The sequence below is a fragment of the Corythoichthys intestinalis genome, chromosome 4, assembly GCF_030265065.1.
Source record: "Corythoichthys intestinalis isolate RoL2023-P3 chromosome 4, ASM3026506v1, whole genome shotgun sequence".
Lineage (NCBI taxonomy): Eukaryota > Metazoa > Chordata > Actinopteri > Syngnathiformes > Syngnathidae > Corythoichthys > Corythoichthys intestinalis.
In genome coordinates this window covers 41737268-41762655 of record NC_080398.1, presented here as the reverse complement: position 1 = coordinate 41762655, position 25388 = coordinate 41737268, and the positions used below count along the sequence as shown (strand labels likewise).

General features: G+C 35.0%; 1 protein-coding gene across 2 annotated transcripts in view; it reads right to left on the bottom strand.

Annotated features, from left to right (window-relative positions):
- LOC130915084 (SH3 domain-binding protein 5-like) overlaps positions 1-14832 on the bottom strand; it is a 31921-nt gene extending 17089 nt beyond the window's left edge. The window contains exons 1-3 of one of the 2 annotated variants that reach the window (XM_057834807.1): positions 13889-14832; positions 7478-7540; positions 3719-3847 (exon numbers count right to left, since the gene is read on the bottom strand). In XM_057834807.1, the coding sequence (XP_057690790.1) occupies positions 3719-3847; positions 7478-7540; positions 13889-13954 (258 nt within the window). In that variant the 5' untranslated portion in view covers positions 13955-14832. Of the gene's footprint in view, positions 1-3718; positions 3848-6736; positions 6888-7477; positions 7541-13888 lie in introns of those variants that run through there. The other variant, XM_057834808.1, reaches the window with a different exon arrangement.
- Between the last annotated feature and the right edge of the window lie 10556 nt (positions 14833-25388).

The window sequence follows — 25388 nt, the reverse complement described above, 5'->3', positions numbered from 1 at the left end:
TGCTTTTAACCAAGAATCGAGACTGTTTTACATCCATATCTATAAAGAATACAGGGATTTAAGCATTTATACTAGAGATGCACGATAATATCGGTCACCGATAATTATCGGCCGATAATGGCAATTATGACGTCACACAGATAATCCAGATAAAGCGAAGTTCAACCGATAATGCAATCCGATAATTATATACTTGATTTAGCCTCCAAATGTGCGCAATCAACAGTTTTGTCCAATTCTGATAGTTTTAAGGAGGTGTTTTTGCAGTGTAGTAATTTGATATATATGTTAGGAATGGCTTACTTTTAAAGGCATTTTTGTGCAACTTGGGTGTTTACTCTCTAAGTAATTGTTGCCAAAAGCTTACCATTACACAATGTCATTGCCATTGTTTATATGTTGGAATTTACGACTTGTTCACATTTGATGTGCAAAAAAAAAAAACATTTGATCTTTGTATACGTTAACATTTTACATACATATTTGAATAGAATTATCGGCGTGATATTATCGGTTATCGGGTGGAAGGGGCAGGAAATTATCGGTTATCGATATCGGTTGAAAAATGTATTATCGTGCATCACTAATTCATACACAAGAATTTAACGGAAAAAGCTCTTTTACATATGGCAGCTGCTATATGCTTACCGACTAGCATCATAGTTTGCAATATTTACGTAAAATAAATGATAACTGCACGTTTTTTTTGCTTTTAACCAATTATTGAGACTGTTTTACGTCCATATCTAAAAAGAATACAGGGATTTAAGCATTTATCCACCAAAATTTAACGGAAAAAGCTCTTTGTTTACATATGGCGGCCGCTAATTTGCTTACCGACGAGCATCATAGTTTGCAATATTTATGTAAAATAAATGCTAACTGCAAGTTTTTTTTGCTTTTAACCAAGAATCGAAACTGTTTTGCGTCCATATCTATAAAGAATTAAGGGATTTAAGCAGTTATTCACAAAAATTTAACGGAAAAAGCTCTTTTAGATATGGCAGCCGCTATATGCTTACCGACTAGCATCATAGTTTGCAATATTTACGTAAAATAAATGCTAACTGCACGTTTTTTTTGCTTTTAACCAATAATTACGACTTTTACGTCCATATCTATAAAGAATACAGGGATTTAAGCATTTATCCACCATAATTTAACAGAAAAAGCTCTTTGTTTACGCTATACGACGGCCGCTAATTTGCTTACCGACTAGCATCATAGTTTGCAATATTTACGTAAAATAAATGATAACAGCACGTTTTTTTTTTGCTTTTAACCAAGAATCGAGACTGTTACGTCTATATTTATAAAGAATTTAAGGATTTAAGCATCTATTCACAAGAATTTAACAGAAAAAGCTCTTTGTTTACATATGTCGGCCGCTAATTTGCTTACCGACAAGCATCATAGTTTGCAATATTTATGTAAAATAAATGCTAACTGCAAGTTTTTTTTGCTTTTAACCAAGAATCGAAACTGTTTTGCGTCCATATCTATAAAGAATTAAGGGATTTAAGCAGTTATTCACAAAAATTTAACGGAAAAAGCTCTTTTAGATATGGCAGCCGCTATATGCTTACCGACTAGCATCATAGTTTGCAACATTTACGTAAAATAAATGCTAACTGCACGTTTTTTTTGCTTTTAACCAATAATTACGACTGTTTTACGTCCATATCTATAAAGAATACAGGGATTTAAGCATTTATCCACCATAATTTAACAGAAAAAGCTCTTTGTTTACGCTATACGGCGGCCGCTAATTTGCTTACCGACTAGCATCATAGTTTGCAATATTTACGTAAAATAAATGATAACAGCACGTTTTTTTTTTGCTTTTAACCAAGAATCGAGACTGTTACGTCTATATTTATAAAGAATTTAAGGATTTAAGCATCTATTCACAAGAATTTAACGGAAAAAGCTCTTTGTTTACATATGTCGGCCGCTAATTTGCTTACCGACGAGCATCATAGTTTGCAATATTTATGTAAAATAAATGCTAACTGCAAGTTTTTTTTGCTTTTAACCAAGAATCGAAACTGTTTTGCGTCCATATCTATAAAGAATTAAGGGATTTAAGCAGTTATTCACAAAAATTTAACGGAAAAAGCTCTTTTATATATGGCAGCCGCTATATGCTTACCGACTAGCATCATAGTTTGCAATATTTACGTAAAATAAATGCTAACTGCACGTTTTTTTTTTTTGCTTTTAACCAATAATTGAGACTGTTTTACGTCCATATCTATAAAGAATATAGGGATTTAAGCATTTATCCACCATAATTTAACAGAAAAAGCTCTTTGTTTACACTACACGGCGGCCGCTAATTTGCTTACCGACTAGCATCATAGTTTGCAATATTTACGTAAAATAAATAATAACGGCACTTTTTTTGTTGTTGTTGCTTTTAACCAAGAATCGAGACTGTTACATCTATGTTTATAAAGAATTTAGGGATTTAAGCATTTATTCACAAGAATTTAACGGAAAAAGCTCTTTGTTTACATATGTCGGCCGCTAATTTGCTTACCGACAAGCATCATCGTTCGCAATATTTACGCAAAATAAACGCTAACTGCACAGTTTTTTTGCTTTTAACCAAAAATCGAGACTGTTTTACGTCCATATCTATAAAGAATACAAGGATTTAAGCATTTATTCACAAGTATTCAACGGAAAAAGCTTTTTTACATATGGCAGCCGCTATATGCTTACCGACTAGCATCATAGTTTGCAATATTTACGTCAAATAAATGCTAACTGCACGTTTTTTTTTGCTTTTAACCAATAATTGAGACTGTTTTATGTCCATATCTATAAAGAATACAGGGATTTAAGCATTTATTCACAAAAATCTTCAACGGAAAAAACTCTTTGTGTTTCCACTTGGTCAGCTTTGACGGAAATAGGCCCCCTATGAATCGGCCCCGTGTCCCGTCAATACCTTATGAAGTCTAGGGCTGGGCTTTAACTGTATTTTTCAAATTAATCTTTTTTTTTTTTTTTTTTGTCTGTAAAGCTGAAAAACGGAAAAAAAAGAGGACAGAACACGTCATATTAATAAAGTACAGTAAAAAATACGATAATGGGAGGTTACAATAAGGTACTGTTTATGCGACTTAACACAAAACACAACTGGAGACAAAATGGAAGCCAAGTCGAGTACATCGTAACCCGGGGAATACTTGTATTTATTTAGATTAAGGATTAATCACCGTTTATTTTTTAGATTAGTTTATCTATGTTGTATGACCCTGGAGTTACCATTTTAGCAAGAATAGTGCACCAATAGAAAAAACTATGGATGTTATGCAACTGTATGATTGTTTTCCAAAGCAAAAGCACATGTTTGCATTTATTACAAAGATAGACATGTGCTTTCGTCAAGGTCTACAAACTACAAAGATCTTGACATTTACAGATTTTTCAGTTTTCACTATACTAAAAATGTATAGACAAAAGTTTCTCTTTTTATTAAAGAAATAAAGGCTAACAAAAAAACAAATGAAAAAAAAAAAGTTAACTCATTCACTCCCAAACATTTTGCATTTTTGTCTCGTCTGGTTATATTTTAGTCTCCCAAAACACATTTTTTGCTTATTAGCGTCTCATCGTCATCATGAAAAAAAGCGTTGGCTGACGAAATATTTTCGTTATCGCCATGGTTGAAGGAAACCACGCTGCCTAAAATGTAAATATAACTTACCTGTCGGGTTAGACGTCGAGCGTCCCAGTACGGTTTGGACTCGTCGACGGGTTTCCCGATTTTGTCGAGCAGCTCGTCGAGCTTGACGGTGGCGTCAACCAAAACAGAGCGGAATTTTTGCCTGGCGTCCTGTTAAAAAGCAGATAAACATCTGTTTTGGGCTCTGATAATCCGACATTTGCAATAAGAGTGGCACATCCCGTCATCAGACAGAGATTATCTATTTGCTGACTTCAGGACAGCGTGAGACTTTCGACTCTTTTACAATGTTGCTGGCCTAGAAACGTAAAAATGTAAGACGTGGCTGAGTTTTAATGATGCTAAGGGGTCACTTATGGCAACTTAGGTGGATTCCATGTGACCCTGGTCAGGTGAGTCAACAAATTAAATAATTTAAGGAATTCAACAGGCTTGTAAACAATGAGCAGCACAAGAATTTCTTGCTTTTCAACAGCTGATGTCAGGAAAAATATCAGCGACATGAGAATGTATTGTATGTAATTGTAAGTCTATAATCATGGGATTGTCAACACTTATGTTAGCTAACCATCCTGTTAACTCAATGGCTTCTATTGAAGACAATAGATGAACCGGGTTTAAAAATTAACTGACAGACGGAGCCTCTTTCGGAGGCCCGTTTCTTGAATCTCGCTCTCCTAGAAATGGTGACAATTTGACAGGCCAAAATCTCACAAAAGTGAAAGCGATTGCACACCTGTGTGACTTGGGGAGTACCACATGATTCCCTTTTGTGGTTTAGTTTTCCCCTATGCATTTTTATATACTTCAGTTCGCTCGGCATCGGGTCGAGAAGGGCCGACCCACACCTGGCCGAGCAGCAACCCCTTCATCAGGGTTGGATCATCACCAAAATGGATGTATCGTATAACTCGCATATAGGTCGCATTTTTTAAACCAAAATTTTCAGGTGCGATCTATACGCCGTCTCACGATCGCCCAATTCAGACGGTCGTAAAACTGAAAAAATCTTACCAGTTAGCATTAGCTACAGTACGTATGCTAACTATACAGACAAGTTACGATTAAAATAATAAATAAATATTAATAAAACAAATATCTAATAAAAAAATTCTTGTACAACAAAAATATGCACTGTTCTTTAGACAAACGCTACTTACGACTAGGGCTGAATCTATCGATTATTTTAGTAGTCGATTAATCGGTGAACTAGTTAGTTCGAATAATCCAGTAATCGGATAAGGAACATGAAAAATTAAAATACCTGAGCTAAGCCTCAAACAAAAATACACAAGTAAATAAATGAGGATCTATGCACAACAAAAGAACATTTGGCTAACTTGCATAGCAAAAGTCCAGTAGCTTAAATGCTATTTAATGCTAACATTTTTTTTTTTAGCAATACTCTTAACAAATGGTTCAGACACGTATTCCCACAAAAAAACAGCTAAATATAACTATAAATTTAAATTACGAATGCATTAAAAAAATATTAGCTCAAACAAAAGCTAGTGTTGGTCTGAACTAGGGCTGCAGCTATCGTTTATTTTAGTCGTCGATTAATCGGTGAAGTAGTTAGTTCGAATAATCGAGTAATCGGATGAGTAACATGAAAAATTAAAATACCTGAGCTCCCTTAGCTTTTTTTAAATTTTTTTTATTTTTATTTTTTTACAATCCTTTTAACAAATGGTTCAGACACATATTCCCACAAACAATGGCTAAATATACCTATACGTATAACTAAATGACGAATGCATTTAAAAAAACAGTGCAAACAAAAAACTGGCTTATGTTGGTCTTAACATGGAGCAGCTGGATTCAGCCATGTGAAATGAGGCATACTAGAGGGCAGTGTATCCACCCAAATCAATAAAACTGAACGCAAACACTTTCAAAATAAACCATTACAATGCCACTTTAATTAAACGAATACTTGAAGCAGCAAAATTTAATTCGAATCTTTTTTTCTAATCGAATACTCGAGTTTATTGATTAATCGTTGCAGCACTACTTACGACTTTCCCAAGGAAGAAATAAAGACCGACATCACGACCGAAGCTGCAACTGCGTACGTCGCGCAGCCATCTTGGCTTTCAAAACAAGCAATGTCGCCCAGCGACCTCAAGAGGTTGCTCTAGGAGCGCATATCAAGAGGAATTTGAGGGCTTCCATCCATAGTGATGAGGAAGAGTTACCGTAAGACAGTGCTTCTCAATTATTTTCTGTCACGCCCCCCCCAAGGAAGACGTAAATGTTTCGCGCCCCCACAAACTCTCTGCCGCCACTGTAAATAGTATCATTTGTCTATAAAATTACTATTATAAATACGCATCTGCCTAACATTGTGTCCTTTTTTTCTATTAAAGAAAAAAAGTAACGTAGATCAACTTATAATGAAGTATAACTTTATTAACATTGTTTTGTTTATAACAGAGAAGACTTGACGTGCATCAATTTGCCTGAATTTAAAAAAAAAAAAAAAAAAATCAAAGCCAAACTAAAAAATACACTCAAGGTACATTTTTGAACATTTGATACAGAAAAATAAAATGTCATAAAATCAGTAAATAATAACAAATTAAAATTGATTAGAAACATTCACTCATGAGGACAATGTGCCAAAAAATTTGACCGAAAAAACAAATCTGAATAAAAGAAAAAAAAAAAAGTGTCCTTGGACAGGACAGTTCTTATTTTTGCTGCTCACAGTATTTACCTCCTTTGCAATGGTGTGGAGTTATTTTGCAATGAGCATGCTAACAATGCTCACTAGCTTACTGACATAACACTGACAAAGCAGGACGACTGTTGGCAATATTCGGCACGTTTTCACTGAAAAAATCAAGCGGTTTAACAATGAGATTGGGGTCTAATGTCTTTAAGTGGCGTCTTAATTGATTTGGCTTCTGGCTGTCTGCTATAATTATTTTTAGACACAGTAAACAGTGGTCTTTCATCATCACCCACTGTATTAAAAGTCAAAGCTAAAAGGCAAACTGCACGAAAAAAGCACATTCACGGCGGCCGAGGTAGAACCGTAGGTGAGGGCGGTCGTCGTGACGATCCCAAGCCGAAAACGGTACTTCTCGGGCGGCGACGTGAGAACCGGACAAGACAGTGGGTCGCTGCGTGAGTGAGTCCGGTCGGAAAACGGCTTTCGAAAACGGCGGTGGCACACTGCTCTTCATATCTGTTGTCTGTGTGTGCTCAGTGCTCTTCCTTAGTTCAAAAAGACTGCGCGCACTCTGAAAATGAGAGCGCCACTGCCACCTACTGAGTGGATGTGCAAGTACACTTTATTCCAGTACAGCAAAAAAAAAAAAAAAAAAAAAAAAAAAAAAAAAAAAAAAAGCATGTTCCCCGAGGTCACATGCGCCCCCCCTGGCATCGCTCTGCGCCCCCCCAGGGGGGCGCGCCCCACTATTTGAGAAGTACTGCCGTAAGACACTTACGGAAAAAAAAAAAACTAGAAACTTATTATATTACCACGCTGGCATCGTTTGTGTTGTGTACTTAGTTCTTACTATGAAAATACAGTTAATAAATCATAAAATGTACCAAGTTTCATCCGTTTCAGTCATATTGGTATCGAAAGTTGGACCAAAGATTTGCCCAAAAAAATTCCCTGATTCTGGTGCGACCTAAACGAGGGTCAACCTAAAGTACCTACTTTTTTAAACCATAAATTAGGGTAGCGACCTATACGTAAGTATACACGGAAATTCCCCTAGTGTTTCTATAGCTAGCTTAGTACAACATTATCGCCATCGCACTGACCTCCAGCTCCATCTCGCATCGGTTGATGTCGTCGGACGATTGGTTGAGTCGCTCCAGCTCGCCCTGTAATACAAGAAATGCCAAAGGTAATGTCAGGAAGTGAAATTTGCAGCAAATTATGTGCTATAATGTGCACTTTGTTTTATGGTTTTGACGTTGATATATCACGAGTTTATCACTAGTAGATGTCCAATCCATCTGAAGTGGGAGGGATGGCAGCGAATGAACGAACTCGCTGTCAACCCTCCCACTTCAAATGGATTGGATGTCTGGACCCGTAAGGGTGTTTAAAGTGTTTATAAAATAAATAAAGGATTAAATTCACAAATAAATGTTATTGATTAAAAAAAAATTATATATTTAGAAAATGAAAAACTTTCAAATTACATTTAAAAATACAGTAAAAAATTAAACCCTCCTTAATAAGAATCATGAAAAAAACAAAATAAGAAATCAAAGCATAGATTTTTTTAAATTACATTTTTTGTATTTTTTTTTAATTAATGATTTAAAAAATGAATTTATTAATAAATTCTTACTTTTTAACAACATTTTCTAAAACATTCTCTTGAAGTTTTGAATTTATCAATTTATGATTAAACAATCCTGAATAGCATAAAAACAGAAATAACAAGAAATTAAAGTAAAAAATTCAAATATGTATACAATAAAAATATATTTTTTAAATTAATGAACAGAGAATTAAGAATCAATATCAAGATAGAAATAAAAAAATCTAAGTCTACATAGAAAATTAAAATATTTTCTGCTTATTTTTTGTACTTTTTAGATTAATAAAATGGGAAATTTATTATTTCCTTTTTTTATAAAATTTCTTATTTTCTAAAAAAATATTTTTTTTTATGTATTAAAAGTATTTCAACATATTTTTTAAATTTCCTTTTGGTTTTTAATTTTTAAAAAATCTTATATTTTGATTCATTTTTTAATTTTTTAAAATTATTTTCTATTATACATTTATTCTGTCTTGTTTTTCTTTTTGTTGAATTTTCCAACTTTTAGTTGTACAGTATTTCTCCAACTTTGTTTTATATTATATATTATTATAAAAATAATTATTACTATTGTCTTAGTTATTGCTGATATCCTAAGTATCACATTGGTTTTGTCAGATTTTTTAAAAATGTCTTCTTTGTTTTATTTTCTTTCATCTGGCATATGTCCAAAATACAACATTCAAATAAATACATTTTATAAATCAATTATTTATTATTTTCATGTACTTACTAGGGCTGTCAAAATTATCGCGTTAACGGGCGGTAATTAATTTTTAAAATTAATCACGTTAAAATATTTGACACAATTAACGCACATGCCCCGCTCAAACAGATTAAAATGACAGCACAGTGCAATGCCAACTTGTTACTTGTGTTTTGGGGAGTTTTGTCGCCCTCTGCTGGCGTTTGGGTGCGACTGATTTTATGGGCTTAAGCACCCATGAGCATTGTGTAATTATTGACATCAACAATGGCGGGCTACTAGTTTATTTTTTGTAGAAATTTTTACAAATGTTATTAAAACGAAAACATTAAGAGGGGTTTTTTCTATAACTTGTACTAACATTTATCTTTTAAGAACTACATGTCTTTCTATCCATGGATCGCTTTAACAGAATGTTAATAATGTTAATGCCATTTTGTTGATTTATTGTTATAATAAACTAATACAGTACTTATGTACCGTATGTTGAATGTATATATCCATCTTGTGTCTTATATTTCCTTTCCAACAATAATTTACAGAAAAATATGGCATATTTTATACATGGTTTGAATTGCGATTAATTACGATTAATTAATTTTTAAGCTGTAATTAACTCAATTAAAATTTTGAATTGTTTGACAGCCCTAGTACTCCCTCAATGCTTTTTGACCTATATTTGTTCAGTGTAAGCATCACTGGGGTAATATTACATTTTGCTTCGTTAAACTGTTAAATTAAAAACACAAGCTTAATATGGTGTTACTTAATTGTGAATTGCTCTGAATTGTGTTTGTTGCCACCCTAAAGCATGTTGTGAATAACAGCCAATGAGTTAAAGCTGTTACATAAATATTTTATAGTCCGTCGCATCTGTGCTCTGGAAAGGATTTGTTCCATTACGATTATGGGAAGGATAATTCTGGGTGAATTGAATGTTGAATATCGTGCCTCGTGCCAGAACCGATTTGGCCCTACTCCCGAGGATTTTTATGGATGGTGTTTGTTTATTGTTGAAAAAGCATGAAATAGATATTAAGGATAGAAATATGCAAGTTGTCAAACGTATCCATATGCATAATGTTGTAACCGGATATGATATTTGGTCACAAAAGTATCGATAGATTTGATATTCATTCATTTGTTTTAGCATCAGAAATTTGTTGTCATGTGGCGGAATAAATGTCAACAGGGCCTGGGTGAGATGAGTTTCTCCTCATCGCTCTCCTGGAAATGGTGACAATTTTGACAGGCAAAAAATTCATGAAAGTGAAATTGATTGCATGCGTTTGTGACTTGGGGTGCCACGCAGTCCACTTCCGTGGTTTAATTTTCCTCAACGCATTTTTTATATACTCCAGTTCGCTCGGCATTCTGTTGGGAGGGGCCAGCCCAACCCCGCTGCTGGCTGAGCAGAGATTTTACATGCAAGGTGAGTTCTGTAATGCCGTATTATCAAAGATGCTATTTAAAGGTGTCCCGATCGATCGGGTCCGATCACATCATTTTCAAAGTATCGGAATCGGCAAAAAAATATCGGACATGCGTTTAAAAAAAAATTTTTTTTTTTTTCCTTTAAATCGTTTTCTAATTGTATTTAACGTTACAGACAAAATTTCTTACACTCATCCAGAGTAGTTTAGGCTTATAGTAGGGCTATCAAATTTATTGCGTTAAGGGCGGTAATTTTTAAAAATGAATCACGTTAAATTATTAACGCATGCGCTGCACGACCCACTCACGCATTGTTGCGTTCAATCTACAAAGGCGCCGTTTTACCTATAGATAGCGCTAAAAGGCAGCGTATAATGAGTAGAGAGAATTTTGACAGCCTTTGAAGCCACTTTTTATGTGGATAAAGCCTTATAATACCTCTCTCAGCAATTAAAAGTAACGTGGGAGGCAATGTGGGGAAGAAAGGTAATAGTTGATCAATTTCTTAACACCCTATGTTCTTTCCCAATGCAGAGAAGATATATCAATTGGTGCCCCTACGCACAGTCATGGTTGCACTTCTCATCATGCATTTGGGTAGAATTTAAATGGCTGCAGTATCATTTACTGAAAGCTCAACAAATACACTAGATGGCAATATTTAGTCCCAATATACAAAGTCACATTTATCGGGAGCAAAAAAACATGATCGGAACAACCGTAGTAATGATAATAAGTTGTAAATTTTATTTTCATTTATCTATTTATTTTAACTTATTCACAACAAATACAACCATGAACCATTTACATAGAATCAGCAAATTTACAACAAAAAATAAAAATATTAAGAACAAATAAAAGGGTCAGGCTAATTTTTCAACACAAGCTGTATTGTTTGCGGAATCTCTTGGTCCTTATAGCCTTGGGGTTCAAAGAGAAACTTAAATCATCCAAGTATAAAGAAAACATTTTCCCAAAAACATGAAAATTTGGTTTTTGATTTACATATTTTACACAGTGAATGCGGAATTTCATCAAAATTAAGATTTAGAACATATCTTTTATCCAGTTCTAGTTCTTCAATGTTGGATAGGCCAAACAAAATATGTCTAAAAACCATTTTCAATGAGGGCTTAAAGCCACACTAAGGAACTTTTCAACCTTTTTAAAATATTTTCATACCATTTGAGATGATATATCAACTGACAACTAGTTGAATGACACCTCTGTTATGGGGTCTATGATATTGTTTAACCACAACTGGATTCATTACTATTTATCTTTTACACAGCAGCTGGAAACAGAAATTTTGTTCATTCCAACTACAGGTGACCAGGAGATCAGGATTTTACAACACTGTGCGCTGGTCCTCATTGCAAAATGCGGTCTTCCTTAAGGCAAAACGCTACTGTTTTTGTCAACTTGCGCCACTAAAATCGACCAAAACTGAAAGTTCTTTAGTGTTGCTTTAACTTTGGAGTTAATAAAATTATGCAGGTCAACCCAAAAGATGTTAAAGTAAGTCCATCCCCAAAATAAATGCACAAAATTTTGCACAAAAAGAGCATATTAATTTTAAATTTTACCATTGTTGTCTTTACAGTATAACACCTGTAAAGTATTTTAAGTGTGAATTCTACAACTTTATTTCTTCATAGATATTTTCTAGGCAAAAGCCAAGTATGTTTCCATTTAATATTTTCATATAAAACATTCCAATAATAAATTGCTGCAGGTTTGGAAACCATCTCCCTTTGAAGAAGTCCTCTCAAACAAGTTTGAGGTTTCAGAGGTTAATAATCCACATTTATAACCTATGAACCAACTTTAGATCAAAGATTGCAATGTTAAAATTTCCACCTTTAGGAGAATATTGTAATAATCTTCGAGCCCTCTGGTATTGCATCAAACACATTAGAATATTCACGAGGCATAACGACAGTACTATAAGCAAAATTCGTTTTATGTAGAAAGTAGACCTTCATCATTCAATAATTGACTAAGAAAATGTTATAATTGACCCATCTTTCAATATATAAAGATTTTTTTTCTCGATATTGTATGTCTAAATTGTTCCAAATGTAATATCTATGTAGTGAACAATTGTAATTATATATCATTGACCATGACATGAGTTGAGTGTGGAATTTGGCTAATTTAACTGGTAACTTAGAAATGTTATAGTTACAGCTTAATAGAAATTGCAGACCTCTGAAATTGGAAATTTTAGTGTTGTGACAACTGTAGCAGGTGTTAGTGCTTCCTTATTCAATGACAGTTCATTTTTTAAACTTCCCTATTTTTTTGCAGAACTAAATTGGACTTTTTTTTTTTTTGGCCATTTGTGCTGGTTTTGCATATCATTCTTTTAGATTTTTACGCTCATTTTAGGACAACAAATGCAGTTTTCTAAATTAAATGATTGTCTGCACGTACAATTATGGTTGAAGAAATCTCATTTCTTAGTACAATTTATAGTTTACAGTATAAATAAAAATAAATGTTGAGCAGAGTATGATTTCAATTTCTGCATGACAAATTATCATGTGTAATAGAACTAAAATGTTAACATAATATTAAAAATTATACTGTTGTTTATATGGATGTTTAAAAAAATCAGTTTAAATGAACATCACCTTTCAAAACTTTAGAAAGTACCATTTTATAATATATAAGCAAAAGTAAACACTACCATTTAAAGGGTAAGTGACTTTTTTGTAATCTAAAACACTTTTTTCTATATTATTTATCATTATAATACATATACGTTAATAAACAAACATATATAAATTAATTAAGGCTGTCAAAATTATCGCGTTAACGGGCGGTAATTTACTTTTTTAATTAATCATGTTAAAATATTTGACGCAATTAACAATTACAGTGTAATGCCCGCTTGTTACTTGTTTTTTGGTTTTTGGCGCCCTATTCTGGCGCTTGAGTCTAACTGATTTTATGGGTTAGTACCATGAGTGAGCATGGTGTAATTATTGACATCAACAATAGCGAGCTACTCGTTTATTTTTTGATTGAAAATTTTACAAATTTTAATAAAACGAAAACATTGAGGGGTTTTAATATAAAAATTCTATAACTTGTACTAACATTTATCTTTTAAGAACTACAAGTCTTTCTATCCATGGATCACTCTAAGAGAATGTCAATAATGTTAATGCCATCTTGTTGATTTGTTATAATAAACAAATACAGTACTTATGTACCGTATGTTGAATGTATATGTCCATCTTGTGTCTTATCTTTCCATTCCAACAATAATTTACAGAAAAATATGGCATATTTTATAGATGGTTTGAATTGCGATTAATTACGATTAATTAATTTTTAAGCTGTAATTAACTCGATTTAAAAAATTAATCGCAGCCCTAAAATTAATATGTCGTATAAATTTCAGTCAAATGAATAGTTATGACCCCAAATAACACTCTATAGTTGTGCACGTCATTGACGGCGATAGACGTCCAATTCATTCAAACTGTGAGGACTAGCTAAGAATTACCTTTCAGTGCCATTGACGGCGCTAGACGTCAAAGCCATTTTGAATGAAGGTGTTGGCAGCGAATAAACGAACGTCGTTGAGTGTTAATAATGTGCTAGTGTTCTTGTTAATATTCATTCACACAAAACGGATGACACTTCTCGAGATAAAAACGCCGTCAGTCGAACAAAAATGAAATTTACCAAATATTTGACGTCGTAGGTTTAAAAACTGGACGTATTAAGGTCAAACGTGACTACCTGGATGCGAGGGTCTACTTCTTCATCCTCGTAGTCCGTCTCGTCGTCACAGCGATGAGGGTCCATTGTTCGAGACCCGACAAAGAGCAAGCCGACAGCGGAGAAACACTTAAGGAGCCGACAAGAGAAAGCGAATTCCGCTCGGTTGCTGAATTGGTGTCTTCTTTTGGAACCGAAAAAAAGCCCGAGTGAACTACCTCCTTCCTCTCCACTCTTCTTCTCGAGTGAATGACTGAAAGACTGACTCCTCTAGTCTTGTTATGGTAGACCCGCCTTTTCCGGTACTCGCTGATTGACAGCTCATTAGCGCAATGCCGGGGCACAACCTTGTGAAAACTTCCGGTAAGGTCTTCTCATTTGCATACAGTCTAGCCATTTTATTTATTTCAATGCAACAAAACAAAACAAAGGGACGTACGAAAGTGCACGTACGAATAAAAGAATTATTCGGGTAATGAAATACCGTCGAAAAAGTAAATAATAATGAGAACTATGGCAGGTGTCATAAAATTGAAACATAAAAGATATAAAAGCATAAGCGGAGTTTAACCCCCCGGTGGCCAAAAGTGTCATTGCATGTAATTGACTTTGTTATATGGATATAAAAGTTGTAAAGCAAGAAAACACAAAACAAAAATGAATGAAATGAAAAAAAAAAAAAAGATAATTTTATAGTGGGTAAAAATTATTTTTCGAACAGATCGTATGACTAGCACCTTAGACGGTCATTTGCTCTGCATATTATTTTCAAAAAATAAAAAAAATAGGAGAGGGCAATTTTTCAAATGATTTTTTTCTTTGATTGAAAATATTTTTTCATGACTGAAGCAACTTTTTGGGGGACTGAATGATTTAGACACAAATGTCCTACCCATTATAAGGCCAAAACACAAAAAGTATAGCTAAAATCAAATTTTTTAAAATTAAAATGTATGTGTTGAAATGCAAATTTTTGAGTCTGCAATATTTTTTCGCATTCAATAAGTTTTTTTCTATGATTGAAATTTTTCTTTTTTTGATTGAAGTGATTTCCTTTTGAAAATACATATTTTTTTGTATGAAGTAACTTTTTTGATTGAATAATAAAGACACAAATGTCCTAGCCAAAATTTGGCCCAAACACAAATCAACATTACTTCAATCAAAAAAGTTGCTTCAACCAAAAAAAAAATTGACTTCAATAAAAAAAAATAAATCAAATAAAAATAGCTTTCTAACGCATTTTTTTAATTTCAGATTTATTTTTGCACCCACATTTTTTGACTGAAGAAACTTTTTTTTTTTTGATCGAATAATGAAGACACAAATCTACTTCCATATGGCTCCGTCCAGGGGATACAATTTTTGACTGAGGTAACTACATTGGCACAACACCGGCGGGCATACAATATTCAATGGATGAAAAGTATAGCTGTCCTGCCAGCAGCCTGATTTAGAATTCCCCTCAAGAATGATGGGAAACAAAAAAAAAATGCTCATTTTCAACTTATTATTGTAAATATTCTTGTAATTTTATTGCTGACACTGCGTTTCGGGGTCATCAACATGTTGTGCCCCCCCTCCCCAAAAGTCAAACTCAGCCTATGTATAAAAGTTTTAATCTTTTCCCAAATTTTGTCAATTGAACATATTAAGCAGAGGTAGGTACAGTAGCCCAAAAATTTACTTACTAATTTACTTAAATGTTATTACTCATGTACCGTAATTTTCGGACTATAAGGCGCACCTGTCTATAAGCCGCCACCCACCAAATTTGACACGGAAACGGCATTTGTTCGTAGATAAGCCGCACTGGACCATAAGCCGCAGCTGTCCTCACTGTATTATGGGACATTTAAATCCAAAAGATATTAACTGGTAACACTTTATTTTAGGGCTGAGCCATCGATTATTTTAGTAGTCGATTAATCAAAGAACTAGTTAATTCGGATAATCGAGTAATTGTATAAGAAACATGGAAAATCAAAATACCTGAGCTGAGCCTCAAATGGTATTGAAAAAATATATATAATAAAAATAAGGATCCAAGTCCAACAAAGGAACAATTGGCTAACTTGCGTAGCAAAAGTCCGCTAGCTTAGATGCTATAAAATGCTAACATTTTTTTACATTGCTCTTAACAAATGATTCAGACACATATTCCCACAAAAAATGGCTAAATATAGTACCTATAAACTAAATTATGAATGCATTAAAAAACATTAGCTTGAACAAAAACCAGCTTACGTTGGTCTTAACAGGGAGCAGTTTGATTCAGCCATGTAAAATTAGGAAGACCAAAAGGCAGTGTATCCACCCAATCAATAAAACTAAAGGCAAACACTTTCAAAATAAACCATTACAACGCCACTTTAATTAAACAAATATTCGAAGCAACAAAATTTAAGACCAAAAGGCAGTGTATCCACCCAATCAATAAAACTAAAGGCAAACACTTTCAAAATAAACCATTACAACGGCAATTTAACTAAACAAATATTCGAAGCAACAAAATTTAATCCGAATATCTTTTTCGAATCGAATACTCGGGTTAATCGATTAATCGTTGCAGCACTACTTTATTTAACAGCGGCATCATAAGACTGTCATAAGACCAAATGAACCACCATGAAGCTTTGAACCAATTGGCGCAAAGCTTCATTGCTTCAAGAAGTCTCATTTGGCCATCACTTCTCCCTTAGGGGAGACAGTCAACCTCTGCTGCCACCTGCTGTCAACACTATTATTGACCAACATGCCTCCTAACATGTATTGCAGCACTACAGATATAAATAACGATCAAAAGTCATGTTCTGTGCTAATTATTTCTTCCGTTACTGTTCCAGTTGTTTCACTAAATGCTAGTTATGGTATTTTTACACTTTATTTGACAGTAGCGCCACAAGACTGTCATTAGACAATCATAATAATGACATGACACTGTCAAGAGTATTAATGAATGCTTATAACAGATGTCATTTAGTGTTATCTAGCAAATTATCTTACTTTTGAATGGATGTAAAAGATTCGAGCTGGACATAAATGGAGTTGGTGACATAATTTGCCGGTTAAAACTTAATGACATCTGTCATAAGCATTCGGTAATTCCCATGATAGTGTCATGTCATATTTATGACGGTCTTATGACGCTGCTGTCAAATAAAGTGTTACCTATTAACCCAAATAAATCAACAAATAAGCCACACTGGGCGATAAGCCACATGATTAAAAAATTACGGTAATCGTTGACAAGAACACTCTAGTATTGAGTAACATTGTGATTAACTGCTTACAATGTTTGTTTTTTGATTGTGGTATATATTTTTTCTCAGCACTACTTTATCAATATGAACTGTTATTATTTGTATACTGTATTATAACCTATTACTTGACCATATTAGTCCAAAATGACACAAAAATAATCAAATTCAGACCAGAACAACAATATGTAACATCACCCGTCCAAAGAGCATGCGTGCCCTCTAGTGGAGAACAAACATTGTTAACTCTGATTGGTATAATGGAGTCCTATTGGTGAAACTGAGACAGCCACTTTCAGCATCTCTGGCAATAATAAAGTCAATCTGTATAATAAAGTCGAAAAATGTAATGACTCTAGTGTAGCCCAAAGTAGTGGAGTAAGAGTAGTGTTTCTTTACAAATCTACTCAAGTAAAAGTAAAAAGTATTGCGTGGTAAAACTACCCTAAGAAGTACATTTTTCTCAAAGTTACTCAAGTAAATGTAAGTCAGTTAATGTAAAGCCGTTCTACTACTTACTAGGTCTGTTTTGTATGTGGTTAAAATCCGATCTGGGCCACATTTTTCAAAAATGTGGCTGCGGTCTGAACTGTCAAGTCCCCCAAAATCGGAATTCATGCAGCAATTACGTCAGCAAAGAGCGGAAAAAAAAAACTGAGTGCTACAGTAGCGATGGAGCATTAACACCTAGCTTGAATGCGGCAACAGCCATAAAAAAAATTAAATGGGTGGGCTTAAGCCTGAGAATGCTCGGTTTTCTTTCTGTGCGCCAAATGAGAAGTACTGTATGAGTCGGGGAAAACAGTCCAAATGTGCGTGCATGCTATCAATCCATATAAACTTTGAATATTGGACTAAACGGGGATTATTCATGTCTGCTATTTGTGCCCTCTGTTTGGAAATGAAAATATGACCACCCTAGAATGATGTTCAGCCAGCATGCGTAGTCATTTGTTTTGATGCTCCTCGCATGCGGATCGGTTTGCTCAGCACATATCGGACTGTGAATTAGCGTGCATGCGTGATATTTCAGCGGGCTCAATGGACAAAGCCAGTCTGAACGGGCACGTCAAAAACACAGATATGACAAAAAAATCGGAATTGTGCATTAAGACCTGCAGTATGAACCTTGCCTTACTGCCTATTACTATGGCTTCCAGATCCCCGGTTGGCTGCCACTAATATTGAGAATTTTAATAAAATATAGTAACAGACTAGCTAAAATTTGTTTGAAAACACAAAATGTTTACTCCTAACTGTTCCCAAATAAATCAACCTTGAATCATTAAACTGCGTTTAAATCAATGCGTGTGAATGCCATTCAAACTGGGACATGGGGATTTTTTTGCCACTCTTTTTGTTCTTGAACCTTGTAATCTGATTACATCTTCCCCCACACACAGATAATGGCTCGCTATCAGTAGCGCAGTGTGACTGCTACTGTTCTTTGGACCTGACCGAAATATGCCATAACATACTGTACTATCCAAATCTGTATGTATGTTATTTGACGAGGCTTTCGGTTCTTAGAAACATGAACAAAAAACACATTGTCTCAGCGCAGCTGGGCTTTCGAGAGCATCTCATCTGATTAGAAGCAGTGCCCAGAAATGTGGAATACAATTAGCCGGCATTAGCATCGCATCCTTGGTTGCGATTAGTCTTCATTAGAGTTTGATCCAATAGTCTGGACAGTGGACTGTGATGCTTTGTTGTCGGCAAAAATGTCGAACCGCTCACGCGGATGATTATTTTAGTTTCTCAAAAGACAATCGTAATGATGCTCGTTTTGAGGTAGCAAGGTAGAAAATGCAATTTCTTGTAGCTACATGATGTCCAATTGTCCTTCTACTGTGAATTGAAATGTGTTTGTCAAGAGTAGACATCCTTCATTTGAAGACGAACGTTCATTCGCTGCCATCTAGTGCTGCAACGATTAATCGTCGAGTAATTCGATTAGAAAAAAGATTCAAATTAAATTTTGCTGCTTCGAGTATTCGTTTAATTAAGGTTGGGTTGTAATTAGAGATGTCCTGATCGATCGGCATCCCGATCAAGTCATTTTCAAAGTATCAGAATCGGCAAAAAAATATCGGACTTTTTTTTAATATATATATATATATATATATATATATATGTTCTAATTAAATCGTTTTCTAATCATATTTAACGTTACAGACCTAATATGTTACACTCATCCAGGAGGGTTATCAAATTTATCCTGTTAATTTTTTAAAAAAATTTATCACATTAAATATAACGCTATTAACGCATGCGCTGCATGACCCACTCACGCATTGTCGCGTTCAATCTGTAATGGCGCCGTTTTACCTATATATAGAGCAGGCAGTGTAAAATGAGTAAAGTGAAATTTGGCAGCCTTTGGAGCCTTTTTTTTAAATTGGCTAAAGACTTACAATCCCTCTCCCTACAATTAAAAATATCGTGGGAAGCAATGTGGGGAAGAAAGGTAGTAATTGATCTTTTTCTTAACACCCTATGTTATTTCCCAACGCAGAGAAGATATATCAATTGGTACCACGACGCACAGTCATGGTTCCACTTCCCATCATGCATTTGGGCATGGCTGCAGTATCATTTACTGAAAGCTCAACAAATACACTAGATGGCAATATTTAGTCACAATATACAAAGTCACAAGTCTTTCTATCCGTGGATCCCTCTCACAGAAAGAATGTTAATAATGTAAATGCCATCTTGAGGATTTATTGTCACAATAAACAAATACAGTACTTATGTACTGTATGTTGAATGTATATATTTGTCCGAGTTTTATTCATTTTTTTCTTAATGCATTGCCAAAATGTATATGATTGGGAAAAATTATCGGAAATGATTGGAATTGAATCGGGAGCAAAAAAAAAAAAGCAATCGGATCGGGAAATATCGGGATCAGCAGATACTCAAACTAAAACGATCGGGACCGGATCGGGAGCAAAAAAACATGATCGGAACAACCCTAGTTGGAACGGTTTGTTTTGAAAATATTTGCATTTAGTTTTATTGATTTGGGTGGATACACTGCCTTCTCGTGGCGACAGTGAATATGACATACCTCATTTCACATGGCTGAATCCAGCTGCTTCCTGTTAAGACCAACATTAGCTAAGTTTTTGTTTGAGCTAATGTTTTTTAATGCATAGGTATATTTAGCTGTTTTTGTGGGAATATGTGTTTGAACCTCCTTTAAATCCTCTAACTTAAATACATGTAGGCTCTAATAAACCACAATTGTTCTCTTGTAGTAAAATATGCTGTTAGAAACACATAAAATGTTAACTCAATGGCAATATTTTATAATATTCAGTCCATATTTTGACCGTTAGTTGGCGCCACGGTTTGCGGGCTCGCAGTGATGACGTCATTGGGATCTTTCCAAATGTGTAGCGTGTTCAACAATTGTGTATTGCTGCCTGAACTCGCAAAGTAAAATGCCACGATGTGCTGCTTTTGGATGCAATTTCCAGTCAAATTGAAACAAGGGGAGTGAAGTCAGTGGTAAAGGTGGAATTATTATTTTTAGCGAATAAATGTGCATAAGTGGAAGCTTCTCCCCCTTTTTGGTACCTGTATGCACGTATCCTACCCACCACACGTTACAACTGGCGCCCGAACATTTTTACTGGATCCTCAGTCAAGTAAGGGATCCGTCTATTTTCTGGATCCGACGGTCCCACCGCGTCTGCAATATTGGTTTCGGATCTGTCCATTTTTTTTGATTCGTTGGTCCCACAGCGGCTTTTCAGATCAGTCTATTTTGTGGAATCGACGGCCTAATCGCGGCTAAGACATTGCCATGGGATCGGTCTAATTCCTGGATCTTCGAGTGAGTAAAAAACGCGGATTTGGATTACTATTGCTATCTTTTTTGTTGACTATTCTTCGTGGGAGTTTTCCCCAAATCATACTAAATAATTAAAGCACTATGGCACGCTACAGTGACGACAGTGACTCTGACTTGGACCTTCCAACAATGTTGTAGTTCGTCAGGGAACGCGTGTTTGCGTACTGCTGAGCTCCTGAGTGAAGAGTGGTCAAGGTTGAAATTAGAGCTGAAACGAGTACTCGAGCAACTCGAGTAACTCGAGTTTAAAAACTGATCCGAGTAATTTTATTCACCTCGAGTAATCGTTTATTTTGACAGCTCTAAGCATCACGTTTTGCTCGGACTACTTTTAATGCGGGACAACGCGCTGTCACGTGCGGAGAGGAAGAAGGGGGGGGGGGGGGGGGACTTACTGCAGCCGACAGCCGCCACAAACAACGCCGACGTTGCTAAATACTAGCCCGCACGATGCTACGTTGGTACAGGTAGCGTCTCATGCGTCTCATAGAAATCACATGTATGTTGAACTAGATGCTAAATGACAGACTCGGCCGCGTCTGGGCAGCTTTAGTAAACAGCCGCCATCTTAAAGCAGTAGAGCGCTAAGCGCTAATAAAGAGCGCTAAGCGCTAATAAATAAGATTAACGTTCCTGTTCTGAAGTCACGTTAGCCCTGCGGAGGGCTAGGTTTCTATTAATTATGACCACTGTCGATGCTTGGCTAACGTGTCTTACAGGCTTTAACATAACATAGCATTGTGGAGTGATGAGGGTGTAAAATAAAAACTTAATCATGCTAACTATCAATTTTAGCTCAGTAGTCATTGCTGGATAAAACACCAAGTAGCACTGGTGCTAATGTGCTCCAATACAGCTTGTATCATACATTTATTTTGAACACTGCAAAAACTCAAAATCCTATCAGGACTTACAGTTTAGACTAACTTAAAACTTAACTAGAACTTAAAAATGGCTTGACACAAAGAGAAATTCAATTGAAAGACGTGGGAAAAAATCCAAACTTTTAAGTGATGTGTGTTATCAAGCGTAACGGCATTTTTAGGTAAGATATATATATATTTTTTTGTAATAAGATCTAAAGTTTTTTGAGTGAAAGCAGTGAATTAGTCTTCTTTTTTTTTTTTTTTTTTAATTCTAGTTACATCTGAGATGCAATTGTTGGCTGTTTTCAACAATATACATCAAAAATAAAGACATTGATTGACTGAAAATGGTTCAAAATTAGATGAAATGTCTTGTTTTCTCATGTATATTTATAATTGCTCTTCACCTAAAAATATATTTGTTTTATCCGATTACTCGATTAATCGATAGAATTTTTAGTCGATTACTCGATTACTAAAATATTCGATAGCTGCAGCCCTAGTTGAAATATTATTTGTTGTGAATAAATGTGCATAAGTGGAAGCTTCTCCCCTTTTTAGTACTTTTATACACGTATCCTAGCTACCACGTGTTACAATGTACAAGACATGGATTACACAAGGTGTGCTCTTTGGCCTGTACTGTATGTAAAGCACACAACAGCTCTGGATGCTAACAATCTACATAATTATATTGGGATAAGTTTGAAAACGCAATATGCTTACCTTGAATATCTGCTAATAAAACCGGACAGCATACACTCTCGCTCCCAACCGGAGTTCAACAGCACTCTCTCTCGCATCACCAGTTTTGCCCAACTTTTGTCTTATCAGGTATTTGCTGCACGCATTTTTCCCTGAAGCTCATCTTGTGAACGACCGACAGTGCTGTCCTGCTCTTCACTTTTCAGATCTGGTTCAAATAGGAAGGGTAGAACTGACGACACGTTGGGAAAGCTAACGAGTGACATGCTGGAATTTCGTCAACGGGCCCGGTGACGTCACGCATTGCGACGTAACAAGAATGGCGATCTATCACTTAAAATAATTTTACAAACTTTATTAAAACAAAAACATAAAGAGGGGTTTTAATATCAAATTATTATAACTCATACTAACATTTATCTTTTAAGAATTACTTGTCTTAAAAATAGAGGATCCCTTTAAAAGCATTGTAAAAAAAAAAAAAAAAGGTAGCATTTTATAGCATTTAAGCTAGCTTTTGCTATGTAAGTTCGCCAATTGTCCTCATTTATTTATTTTTGATACAAATTATTCGAACAAACTAGTTCATCGATTAATCGACTACTAAAATAAATCGATAGCTGCAGCCTTACTGCCAACCCTCCCACTTCCAATGGACTGGACGTCTACTCTTGATAAACTAGTTATATAGTGACGTCAAAACTCAAAACCACAAAGTACAAAGTTTTGATTGACAATGTCATAATATTTAACAAGATTATTATTATTGGACTCATTCTATTGATTCAAAAAACTAGCATTTTTCTTCCCACTTCGTTTACAATCGCTTCTTTTGTGACCCATTTTTAGCAACCAATTAATTTTAATTGCCCGAGTGAGTGACGCAGACCTACTGGTCCTTTATATTTAATTATCTCTTACTTAGTTAACTCATTTTGCGTTCTTTCATGTGCAGCAGTCGACGATAGTCAAAATGTTCAATGTCCTGCAGCGCTCTCACAATTAGTATTTCTTTCGAGCAAGAAGTGAAAAGTTGTCAAAAGTATACATTTTCAAGTACAGTACTTTATTACGGTGTATGTAAGGGTCCTTGAAAAGTTGAAATCCTTGAAAATGCTCGAATAAGTACATATATACAGTGCCCTCCATAATTATTGGCACCCCTGGTTAAGATGTGTTTTTTAGCTTCTAATATTTTTTTTAATTCAAATAATATGGAACCTTAATGGAAAAAAAGAAAAAAATCCAACCTTCAATACAAGTGCATTTATTCAGTGGGGAAAAAATCCCACATAAAGAAATAATTATTTGACATCAAATAATGTGGGTATATAATCTGTGGGTACAGATTAGTAAACTGTGGGTACAGTTTGGTAAACTGTGGGTACAGATTGCTAAACTGTGGGTACAGTTTACTAATCTGTGGGTACCGTTTAGTAATCTGTGGGTACAGATTAGTAAACTGTGGGTACAGATTACTAAACGGTACCCACAGATGAGTAAACTGTGGGTACAGATTAGCTATGATTTTTTATTTTTTCTATCCTGGCACCTGGGGGCCCTGTACAATGCTAACGTTTTACAACGATTAATTTAGATGTGTTTAACTTTATATGTCTGAACATTAGTTCTATGGTGTGTTGATGACCAATAAACATCTGTGAAATGAATTGTCGTCTCATATGCAATCAACAGTAACAGGTTTACTTGTTTTGTTCGTGAATTGCTTACATAAAAGAAGCGTTAATTGATCCTACCTGCCTCATTTGACTTATATTTATGGGCTATAAAGCTCAAATCCTGTGGAAATGCATCTAGTCTGTATTTTGTGATCCATTGTTTTTTTGACTCGTGACATCTGGTATTGCCAAATGGTATTTTGTCTCAGATCTAATATTGAACAGACGTTCCTATTTAGAGGCATTTTGTAGTCCACACGCCGATCAAAGCATTAAATCTGCTCTTATTTCTGCCTTTGATGATAATCCATCCGATTGGGATGAAACATTTTGGATTCTACACGCTCTACTGACCCCATGGATGGCAATTTGTCCCTTGTCAACTTATGGGGACGCTTCGGTAATGAGCTAAGTACGTAAATAAAGGCCACCTTGACACTTAGGTGCTCTTCCGACAACGAGGGGAATAACAGGATGTGTGCTAGTGTTGGCGTGACACGTAGACCACAGGAAAGGAGACGGGAAGTGTCTCCACCTTGATAATTCTCCGAGGTTGTGACAGTGGCAATAAAAGAGGACATGTTGAGTAAATGGTTAATAGTGTCATGCTTGGTAAACAGCTGGTTTATTTATTACTATATACAGCGGGGCAAATAAGTACTTAGTCAACCACTAATAGTGCAAGTTCTCCCACTTGAAAATATTAGAGGCCTGTAATTGTCAACATGGGTAAACCTTAGGCCTGTCGCGATAACAAATTTTAGTGTGCGATAATTTATCTCATAAATGATTGCGATATGCGATATTATTGCGCCACCCCAAAAAAAAAAAAAAAAAAAAAGTACAATAACATAGTGCGAATATAGTATATATTAATAGATCAAGTACACCCATTTAAACGCAATATTTACTCTTAAATTAAAAAATACTTTTTAAGAAATCACAACTAAAACCAATAGACCATGCCTCTTAAGTAAAAGACAACGATATTAATACCGTACAGAAATACAGAATAAATGTGTTTTTCAAGAAAAAATTAAAAAATTGCACTTAATAACTTAAGCATTTAGGAAAATGAAAACTCTTCCCCTCATAGCTTCTGCAACGGTGTTCCATAGGGATGCAACGATACAGTTAAGTCCCGGT